Genomic DNA, 11,911 nt, shown 5'->3' with positions numbered 1-11,911 from the left:
TATTCAATCATGATTTTTGTAGACTTTTAAAGGCTTTTAATTAAAATGATAGATTTTAATAAACTTTGATTGACTTTCATAGAGTCATTCAAACTTTTTAAAACATTGCAAGACTCTTTAAAAGTCTATACAAAAAACATTCATAAACTTTTATCAACTTTTTTTAGTTAAAAAAGTCTACAAAAGTCATTGAAATTCTAAATTGAATACACCATTACAAACTTTCAATGATTTCGATTCTTATCATTTATAATTTTTTTAACAAACATGTTATAATATATCATAAAATTCTTCTTATTATATAGTTTTTGTCACTCACATCAACATTCTCAACATTATTACTTTTATCCATAGCATGGTGAGACTTATATGCTAATTACTTATATATTATTACTGTTTGCAGCCCCAAATTGTTGTTGCAAATAGTAGTTCGCTATTCGTACTAACATGTTGTTAAAAAAGAAAAAAAAATATTACGAATATAAACATAAAAAGAATAAAAATCAAAATTTATAAGTATTTATATGTATATTATGAATCATATAGTAAAAATTTGACGTTGATATATGAAAATTTTATTTTTGTTCATGTATTTAGGAAGAATTAGATAAAGTTTAGAAGTTATGGTAGAAAATTCATAGAAAAAGTTTAGAAGTTAGGGGGGAAAGTTGATAGAAAAAAAAAATCAAAATAAACAAGCAATAATGAAGTAAAAATAATATTATTCTAATTTTGAGAGGAAGATGGTAAAGTTTAGAAGAGAGAAAAAATTAGTAGAGTTCAGGTATGAAAAAATATAGGATAATGAAGAAAAAATAATTTATTGAATTTAGGTGTAAGGTTTATAAAGTTTAAATAGGGATATAAAAATAATAGATGTTAAATAGAGAGAGAAAACATTCGTTGGTAGAAAGAAAATTTTGAAATCTTGGGTTTGATGGTTGGATTTCAACTATTAATATTTGAGAAGAAAAAGTCTACAAAAGTCCTAAAATTAAAAAGTCTATAAAAGTTCATAACTTTTTGAATACCGCATGACTTTTAAAGACTCTTTAAAAGTTTTAATCGAATACCACCCGACTTTTAAAGACTCTTTAAAAATCTTGATTGAATACCTCCTGACTTTTAAAGACTCCCTAAAAATTTGAATTGAATTCTTGATTGAATACCTCCTGACTTTTAAAGACTCCCTAAAAATTTGAATTGAATACCTCTAAACTTTTAAAGTTCATGAAGTCTTTAAAAGTCTATGAAAGTCGTGATTGAATACACCCCCTAACTAAAGTTTGGGCTCTTGAACTAATCATGGATTTCATAATAAAATCATACAGATATTGAAACAACAGAGATCATTTCTATACTCAACACCAAAATTGGGCACAGAAAGAATTGACATTTGACAGTGAAATAGTGTAAAGAGAAAATGGGTATTGCAGATTACCAACCACCAAAAAAAAAAAAAATGTTAAGAAACAACTACACACTATTTAATTGAAAAATACACTATAAGTGATATACAAAGATTTTCAATTCCAGGGCATTCACTCGTGAACAAAAATCCATACATGCCGACCAAACAACTGGATCAACTGGTTGCAGAGATGAAATTTGTCACATGAAATCAAGGATCGAGTCTCACCAGCGACAGTGTGAGAGTAACCTCTCAAAATGAAAGAAGTTCCTTGTGAGCAGTGAATTAAAGTCTAACCTCTGTTAGTCAGTTGAATCACCATAATTTACCCCACCATGATTTGTACCTCCATACCTCCACAAACTGTCAGCCTGGGTGGGGGCGGCTGAGTGGACGGTTCCACCTTGTAACAAGATTAACATGAGTGAAGAAGGTAAGAAACAACTACTACACACTATTTAATTGAAAATACACTACAATGGCAAAACTTAATACAAGGAATTGTACACTTGGTTGGAGTTTTCTCCCAATGTCATCTTCCACCAGACAACTCAATGGCATCCTGGTTATATATCGAATCTTCGCCCCAATCAAATCGTCTCTGCAGCCGCTCATATTCTTGCCTACGGGTTACCTCAACATGTTGCCACTCTTCCCACCTCTCAGCAAGCCCCTCCCCTTCCAACATTCTTACTACCACTGACATTGCCGGACGTTCTTCAGGTGATGCCTGGGTGCACAGCAGCGCAACCTGAATCATCATCTCTACTTCTAGGATGTTGTAGTTCTTGTTTAGGTTGCGGTCTACAATTGCATGTAGCCTCTTCTCTCTTTGCAGTTTCTTGACCTGTGAGATGAAAAATGCATGTATTTCATCAACTGTTACTAGAAGAAGAAGAAGAAGAAGAAGAGACAGATAACACTAGTTATACAAACTAAGCCACTACCCAAGAGTGTGTACTGGGTAAATCCTGCCTTGTAACCCTAACCGGCAAAGGACTACAAGAAGGTAAACCAGCCTAGATTACCCATAGCTGATCGCACTGCCTTGTAACCCTAACCGGCAAAGGACCACAAGGAGGTAAACCAGCCTAGATTGCCCATAGCTGACCGCCCTGCCTTGTAACCCTAGCCAGCAAAGACCACAAGGAGGTAAACCAGCTTAAATTGCCCATAGCTGACCGCCCTGCCTTGTAACCCTAGCCGGCAAAGGACCACAAGGAGGTAAACCAGCCTAGATTGCCCATAGCTGACTGGCTCAAACCAAGAAGGCTGAGATTCAAACTCGTGACCTTATAGTTACAAGTCTATATCCTTAACTGGGATTACCCCTCTAAGTTCATTTCTGAAAGCAGGCAATATGGATAGAGGATTGGATAGAACCAACCGGTAGGTACAACTAAGTGTCAATACAACAATTATTACATATTTAAACTAAGATGTGTGTGCGGCCTATTTCCCTTCCGGTTTCTCAATAAATCACGCCAAGTATGGTTGAGTAAAAGCACAATTCTTTTGTCTTGCAACAAGAAACGAAAGACGGAAAGAGTGAATAACATTGCCAACTTACATGATCAAGCAATAACACGTCGTCTTCTTCTTCAAGGCGAGAGAAGTCTATTGCACGTTGACCAGTTACAAGCTCTAGAAGCATGATTCCATAGCCAAAAACATCCGTCTTTTCTGATGATTTCCCGGTAGACAAGTATTCAGGAGCTATATGGCCCATTGTACCGCGTACTTGAGTGGTAACATTGGTTTTTCTAACATCTACCAACTTCGCCAACCCAAAATCACCAACAACAGCTTCAAAATCTTCATCTAATAACACATTCGCAGCCTTAACATCACGGTGAATAATTTTTGGATTACAATGTTCATGCAAGTACTCAAGTCCACGTGCGGTACCCAATGCCACACGCTTTCTTGTAGGCCAATCCAGAACAGCCTCCCCAGGTTTAAGTTCTGAAATTGTATCCAGATCAGAGCTTATCAGATCAAATGAAATATATGTTTTCCCATTTACTTCATGAATAACGTAACCATCATTTTCTTAGAGATTGTTAGTTCAAATATCTAACTAGTAATCAAAATCTAGGATAACAAAACTGTCAATGAATAACAGATAACAAACAATTTATAATTAATATGAATAAATAAGAATAATACCTCGTAAACGATAGGCAACACTTAAATTCTGCATAAAGGGGTATACCAGAAGGCGCTCTGTTGGTGTGGTACAAAAGCCAATAAGCCGTAAGAGATTCCTGTGAACAGCCACACTTATCATCTCAACTTCACGGTGGAATGCAGCATCTCCACCGGGACTCTCATAGTCCGTTAATCGTTTAACAGCAATCTTTGTATTATCAGGGAACACTCCTTTGTAAACCTTCCCAAAACCTCCCTGTCCAAGGACATTCTTTTCACTGAAGTTGTCTGTAGCAATTTGCAATTCTGTCCATAAAAATCTTTTTAATTGACCAAATTCAATTCGCCGGTCAACTTCTCCTGAACATTCAAACCCAGAAACCATCAGGAAAAAAGGAAGGAAATTTTATCAAAGTTTATAATACTGATCAATTTTTCAAATCAAGAATAAAAAGATGCTACGCTAATTCAATGAACAAGACAGAATTGACACAAACCTGCAACATCTACGAAGACCTCGCGCCTGTAGCCTTTATGTCGGCCTCTGAAGAAAAATAGCAGCAAACCTACAATAAGAACAAAACCCGAAAATCCAACAACAATACCAACAACCATTCCAGTCTTTGATTTACTTGGAGCACCTGCCAAGATAAAGCAAGATCATCACAGAAAGGACAGACACTGTGCATATGAATGAATGTTTTCCTTCTATATGCTTGAAGCTTTAACAAGAGAAATATAGATTTACAAGTAATGTAATGTAATGTATAGGTTCGCCTCCTTTCAATGTATAGGTTTCCTCTACAAGAATCAGAACTGTACACAATGCTTTTTTTGTATAGGGATACCAGAGCTAATTTCTATAGTATGGACGTCCATAAAGCTACTTATCTGGAAATATAAATGCATTACAATTTTAATTACCTCCACTGTCAGATTCACATTGATGGCTGGAATTGAAGCCACAGTTCAAATGGTTACCTGTAAAACTAGAACAAAGAAACCAAGTTTTCAATATGAGCATTAAGAACATGAAAAGAAGAGGCTGGCTAAGTTCATGTTGACAAGCAGATTTTAATTATTTAACTATCCCAAAAAAATGATTATAATGGCGTACTTGTATTTGGGGACTTCAAATAAACGCTCAGGTATTTGGCCAGTAAGACCATTTGAATCGAGCTGCCTGCAAAAACCATCTCAAGAAAGCCAAGTAAACAATTGCCCATTACAGGTTGGTTCATAAGTAATTCAAGAATTCTTATGTAATAAACGTACAGTTGCTCATTACAACAAATGATTCTCATTGTAATTAAATGTCAAACAAGATAAATAACTCACAGGTTAATTAAACTTGGGAGGCTTGAAAGAGATTGGGGGATTGTCCCAGTGAGATTGTTCTGACTCAAGAACCTGCTTGTAGGAACACATACAGTTAAGTGTCCATACAAGAAATAGCATTAATGCATGTAAAAGCTTAAAGGATGTATATATAGTATTGCTTACAAGAACTGGAGCTTCTTGAGATTGCCAAGGGAAGGTGGTATTTCTCCAGATAATTGGTTATGGTCCAGGTCCAACATTGTCAAGTTTGTCAAATTTCCAACTTCTTCAGGAATCTTACCAGTTATGCCATTTCCTTGCAATGAACTACATAATAAATAGATGTGATCTATAAACCACTCGATAGGGAACTGATACTCAAAGGAAAGTAAGAATTAAGATTTTCACAAGGTTAACTAATCAACAAGATAAATTCATTTTTTAAGTAGTCGGGTATTTATAACACCGGATCAGAACCCCACACGAAAGATTTGCTGATACTAAACAGCAGCATGCCCAGGATTGGAAATGCCATAAACAAATTTCTATGTAATAACATAAATAGTACGAGGGACACGAGGTCAATAAAATGCACAAGAAACCAAATTACGTTGCATGCAATTAAACACTTTTGGTTCCAAGCACATACAGTGTATTCAGTGTCTTCAAAGCTCCTATTTTTGGAGATAAAGTGCCAGAAAATCTCATATTAGACAATGACCTGCAAACCACCATGAAAGTTTGTCAGTTTAACATATATGGAACAAACATTTTAAGATGGAAGAGATTATATAAAGTTATTAACATGTGTATGAACATAAATAAAAGAAGTATAGTATATTAGTATCACAATGTCACTTACACCATGATGACATTGTAACTATCATCACATGTAATTTTGGACCAAGTGCACGGATTAACTTGATTCTCATTCCAATCTGGGAGCTGACCACTTGATGCATTTAGTGACCCCTTCAATGCATACAGTGCATCTCCTAAAATAAAGGGCGAACCAATAGTGTAAAAAGCACTACAAGTAGATTTTGTTGTTTTCTTTTATGAATATAAATTCATTAATTATCTCCTTGAACTATTTGATAATCAAACAAGAACACACACAAAAAAAATAATAATAATAATAAAAAAACAATTTGCACATATAGCAGCCTATGTCCCTGGATGTGTGGCTATGGTACATCAATTTTCTTCTAATTAATAATAGGTACAACTGAGATAGAAAACTGAATGCAATAGTATCACTAATATCACTGATAGATTAATAAACCTAAATTATAAATTTTCTCTATGCATATTAGTGATACTATTGCATTTATCAGGTGAAATCTAGACTTGACTGGATTTCATTTTGCAAGGTGCATGTCAGCATGTGGGGCATGCTGAATTTGAAAGATCCAAAGGCCTAGCGTGTGGAGAATAACAACCACCAGCCAGTTAGGTGAAAACTGAGATGAAGAATAAAGGAATGAAAAAATGTATATAATACTGAAAGATTACAATATATTACTGTAATTCTATGTTTCTAATGAAGAAACATAGTACATATATATACAGACACATAACTGTTAATTTAAGCACTTATTCATAAAAGACACAACCCTATAGACAGACATAGCCCTTTGTTTATCAACAGGGCATAGAACAAGAAACAAAGGCAACAATTTTATACCAGATCAGAAGGTATCAAAGTGAATCAGTGAGATATGGAGTAACAATACCAGAACTTGCAAGTTCCCTACATTAGTTGGGCTAATCAGGACATAAAATTTTGAACCAACTTCTTAAACGGATCACATAAAAAATAGATCAAAATAGCATGATACCTTGGGCATCAGGTGACACTAAAGTGAAAAAACATGCCAAAATTAGTGCCGAATAGAGCAACTCCATTTCTGAAGAAGCAGCTTTTGATGCTTTAATACTAATTTCCAGTTATTGAAGCAACATAGGACACCATCTTCCAAAGTGCATGAATGAACACAAACTGCAAAAAATATATCAATGATGCATGGGAAATTTGTCACAAAATATAAGAAATTGGAAAAGTGGATGAAAATGTACAAGATGGCAAAGTACTGCCCAAGAAAAAAGGAAGATTAACAATTCATTGCCATGCATTCCGCAAAAGAAACAATGAGATTAGGTATGCCATAAGTTGTCACAAAAGATAAGTTCTCAGTCAAATTAATTAGTATGAATAAGATGGCATGTTAACGCTCAAGAAAAAGGGCAGATTCAGTAAATTGATATGCATTCCACATGGGTAAAGGACAAGAAAACTAGCTATGTTAATGTTTATCAACCAAATTCCCATCTGCAAAATAGTACTAGCTGGCACATATATTACCACTGCATATTTATGTGCTTAATTTTCAAATTCCATGCAGGATAAGCATAAAAAACACCCCCTCCCCCCCCCCCCCCCCCACCCCTCCCCCGCAAACCAAAAAAAGAAAGGAAAAAGTAAATGAATTGAAAATAGTCCCCTAAATCCCAGCATGCGCACGACTAAGAAGCAAAGATAACATAGTTGGACACTGGAAACGGCAAAAATATTTTTTAAAAGATCCATTAAATTCAAACACAACCCTCAGGTTATGGTACTCTTTTTGTTTTCTAGTTTGCATTTTAAGAACTTAGTTGTTTGAGATGCTTGTATTTCATCTCATGTATTGCATGGGATATTGATACATACATATATTGAGGATAAACATAAAATAATAAATCTATATCCTTATTAACAATTTAAACTTTTAGTCTGCAATATGTTTTAATAGTATCAAGAGCTAGTCTCTTGTGAGACCGTTTCATGGGTCTCAATCCGTGAGATGGATCGGATTTACTAAAAATGGGTCATAACAGAATTGCAGATATAAATACTTTGTCTTATATATAATACTTTATATCATAAATGTAGTACTTCACAATCAAAACTTTAAGCCTTATATATAATACTTTATAGCATAAATGTACTCTATTTGTCCCATTTTACCTGTCATATTTACTAGTCATTACTCATTAGTCAAACCAATTATTTCTTCTTTGCTTATTTTCTTTGGTATTTTTTAATTTATCTTTCAATTTGATTTTATGTGTTTAATAATACTTTTAATATAGTTTCTAAATATATAAATTTTATATACTAATATTAAACTTAATATTATTAAAAATTGAACTAAAAATAATTTCAGACAAACTTTGTTAACCGAACCAGACACATAAAATTGGACGGAGGAAGTAGTACTTTAAAACAAAACCTAATAGACAATTTGCATGAAGTAATAACATAGCAGAATTGCAGATACAATCATTACTTTAAGCCTTATATATAATATATACTTTGTAGATATAATCATTACTTAAGCCTTATATATAATACTTTATAGCATAAATGTAATACTTTATAACAAGATTGTAATAGATAGTTTGCAAGAAATAAATTACTCCCTCCATCCCATTTTATTTGTCTAGTTCAGTTCACGAGGCTTGACTGAAATTAATTTTAATTCAATTTTTCATAATATTAAGTTTAGTATTAGTATATAAAACTTATATATTTAGAAACTACATTAAAAGTACTATTAAACCCAAAGAAAAAGAAATCAAATTTAAAAATAATTAAAAATTACTAAAGAAAATAAACAATGAAGAAACAGTTGGTTTGACCAATGAATAGTAAACATGACAAGCAAAATGGGACAGAGGGAGTAATAACATAACAAAATTGCAGATATAGGCCCTGTTTGGTAAATGACTGTTAGCTGATTGGATTAATTAAAGGGTATAACTATTCTCAAAAAGCTAATTGAAAAAGTTGTTTTGAGCAGCTTTTTGAATTTTAGCATTTTGGAGTTACAAAAAGCTAATTAACCAAACATTTATATCGATTTTTTAACTAAATCAAACAATTAATAGTGGTCAAATAAGCCAAAATTGGCTGATAGGCTGACTATTTTACCAAACAGGGCCATAATCAATACTTTAAGCCTTGTATATAATACTTTATAATATAAATGTAGTACTTTATAGCATAAATCTAATACACATTCTGCAAGGAATAAAGTAATAACATAACATTACTAAGCTTATATACATAAGACCCAAATTCTCATGACCCGACCCGTCTCACGGATTGAGACCCGTGGGAGTGTGAGACGGTCTCATAGGAGAATTTGCCTAGTACCAAAACTTATATTAGAAATGGGAGAAAGACATTTTCTAAAAAATAACTAAATACATAAAATTTACACCACAATATTTAAGTGGAAAAAAAAATGTATAGCTTATACCCCTTGACATCTCAAAACTTTTTATACAACAAACAAGGTGATATGATTAAGAAAATTGATTCTAAAATATCTTTATTTTTAGAATTGATTTATTATCCTTACTATTAAAATTGATTTATTTCCCTTAAGAGATAGCGAATAATTATGGTAAGCTTTAATGATTCTCCTTTCCTTGTTATGTTTTATTTAGTCTTTGTAACCCTATTATATAAAGGGGATTTTCATTCTAATAAAAGGGACAAGCAAGAAAGAAGTTAAGTTAAAATCAGAGGTGGGAAAACTCTCAAAACATTCCTATTATCCTTGTTCCCTAATCCCTTTAATTTATCTCTCAACATAGACAACCTACAAACAACCCCCAATAATCCTAATCGCCCTGTGACGTGTGCGTTTGCCCAGGAACATAACACAAGGGTGGAGATATTCGACAAAGATAACCTGGGGTAGAACCCCCCACCCCACAAACGTATATATATGCCATCTCAAATCTCTCTCTGTCTCTCAAAGCACATGGTAGGCAGTGGCACATATGGAGGCAACTAAGGCTAACCACTTTTGACATTTCAGTAGGTAATTTTGGATTTGTATAATAGTATTTGTTGTAATTAACCATAGTTTGTGACTTCTTTATATTTTTCTGTTTAGTTAAACTTGTCTCATTAGGTGAATTTGTTGAAATCAACTATTGATTCATTTGTTTAAGCAATTGGAAGAGGTTACAGACAACCCACAATATGTTGGTTAGCTACCAATATACAATGTTGATTAAATTCTTGAAGAAGAACTTTCTAAACCACCAAGAATTGATCATAACAAGGTTGGCATCACTTCTTCAATTCGATCACGGGTCAGCTGGTTTACATCCTCAAATTGTGAACATCCAATTAATCAACAAGGATGTCATTTGAAACGCATATAAATTTCTCCAGGTGTATTAATCTTAAAGGCTTTAACTCCTTTTTACATCACAATATCACATTAAGAAAGACTTTTACTTTTTGAAATGCTATCCTATGTGCTAAGCCAATACACAGACATCAGTGAACTGTTAGAATCAAGAAATCACCATGAATATAGCTTTTGTGAGGTAAAGCAGTAGGCTCATTTGACAAGTTTCCCATTAATAAAGAACTAGCATAGACAATAACTAAGTATACTACTTAATAACAAGATTTCCTCTCAAATTAAAGATTCAAAATTCATTAGTGTCACTGTTACAATCAACCTCCTGACTTATTACAAGAAAACACCAAATACATAGCAAAAGCACAAATCCGAGCAAACCCAACTCAGCTTTCAACCCATTAACCCTTAAAAAGAAAAAAATCAAAACCTCTACATCCAATCAAATCAAGATTAGATTTTAGCTCAGCCCTCGCATACTAAAGCCCCCACTTCAATTAATACATTTATACAAGACCACGTATCCAGTATGAGCTTTTAGTGATTCCAGAACTAAAAATTGAATATTGATGAGGAAGAAGAAGAAGAAGAAGAAGAAGAAGCAGTACCTTAAAGAAATTTGTATAGTGGGAATGAAAGCAGCAAATCTAAAAGGAAGCTTCTGAGCTCTGTGCCTTCTCCTATAATTGATCCGCTGTAAATATTGGATTTGTGTTCATGGGAAACTTAAAAGAAGCTTTTATTTCTCTGCAATTATTGAATTACAGAGAACAGACAGTCCGCTACCCCCTACGCCTAGAAGCCATTCTGTCCAGTGGTGGCTGGTCAAAGACTGGAGGTTGGCCCCCACCGGTGCCCGTTTTTCTCGCGATATATTGGCCTGAGATTGAGCAATCATCATTTCGTGTTTTTTACAGTTAGTACGGGTTTGACTGTTGCCTGTTGGAGACGAAAGTGATTTTGGACCCATTTGGGAAAATGCCGAGGTTAAAGTGTTTCTAGGAAGATGGGATGAAAAGATTTCTACTACTTCCAAGTTCCAAATCTTACTCCCTCAATTTTATTCTCTAATATGAGAGGATCTGATAAGCTATTCTTTTTTAAGTGAGTTCCAATACAAGTGTCTACATCAAGATTTTGTGTGTATGAGAAGAAAATGAGAGTATATATAGCATTTTCCGGATGAAAATATGAGATTAAGAGTCTGACTTGGAAAGGAGAAAAATGACTTTTAAAAACTATTTTTTGAAAATTAAATCATTTTCAAGAAAACATTTTTATTTCCATTGACTTGATTTTCCAGACACATCCAAACACTAGAAACTTAGAAAATAATTTTCAAAAATCATTTCACGAGTTTCCAAACACACTCAGGTTTCTAAAAGTTCAAAAAATATTTTTTTTCTTATCTATATATAGTTATCATGTCGTTGAAAATTCAAAAAATATTTTTTCTTTTCTTATCTATATATAGTTATCATATCTATATTCGGAGTAATATTTTTGTTGGTGGCAGTTGGTAGTTGAAATATAAAAAGTGTTGAGGTGCTCATGTCATTACATTTGATAATACTTTTTGTTAGTGGGCAATTCGTAGTTGAATACTTGAAATACAAAAAAATTGAACCATATTACAATATTTGATGAAATTCAAAGAGTGTTTTTTTTATTTAATCCAAGATCAAAAGACTACATATATAGTCTTCACTTGGTACTTTGTAGTCTAGAAAATAAAACTTTTTTTTTCATTGGTTACTGATAAATTATCTACGGAGTATTATGTTTTTAAAAATATAAGTAAGCTACTAACATGTCTGTA

The 11,911-nt window shown here is 33.3% G+C and overlaps 1 protein-coding gene across 2 annotated transcripts; it reads right to left on the bottom strand.

Moving 5' to 3' along the window:
• Nucleotides 1–1,713: 1,713 nt before the first annotated feature.
• On the bottom strand, nucleotides 1,714–10,856 carry LOC109151321 (probable LRR receptor-like serine/threonine-protein kinase At5g10290). 2 transcript variants are annotated; one of them, XM_019299280.1, is made up of 13 exons: nucleotides 10,701–10,856; nucleotides 6,724–6,884; nucleotides 5,745–5,877; nucleotides 5,532–5,603; nucleotides 5,066–5,209; nucleotides 4,901–4,972; nucleotides 4,680–4,745; nucleotides 4,487–4,551; nucleotides 4,060–4,203; nucleotides 3,581–3,922; nucleotides 2,982–3,376; nucleotides 1,919–2,258; nucleotides 1,714–1,814 (listed from the first exon to the last, which is right to left on the bottom strand). In XM_019299280.1, the coding sequence occupies exons 2-12, from the start codon at nucleotides 6,788–6,790 to the stop codon at nucleotides 1,944–1,946; spliced, it is 1,815 nt and encodes a 604-aa protein (XP_019154825.1). In that variant the 5' UTR covers nucleotides 6,791–6,884; nucleotides 10,701–10,856; the 3' UTR covers nucleotides 1,714–1,814; nucleotides 1,919–1,943. The 2 variants fall into 2 exon arrangements, with proteins under 2 accessions (XP_019154825.1, XP_019154824.1); XM_019299279.1 differs by having other exon boundaries at nucleotides 1,762–2,258.
• Nucleotides 10,857–11,911: the final 1,055 nt, after the last annotated feature.

The sequence above is a fragment of the Ipomoea nil genome, unplaced genomic scaffold (genome assembly GCF_001879475.1).
Source record: "Ipomoea nil cultivar Tokyo-kokei standard unplaced genomic scaffold, Asagao_1.1 scaffold2283, whole genome shotgun sequence".
In the NCBI taxonomy this organism is placed as follows: domain Eukaryota; kingdom Viridiplantae; phylum Streptophyta; class Magnoliopsida; order Solanales; family Convolvulaceae; genus Ipomoea; species Ipomoea nil.
The sequence above is the reverse complement of the archived record's forward strand: the minus strand, read 5'-3'. Positions and strand labels throughout refer to the sequence as shown.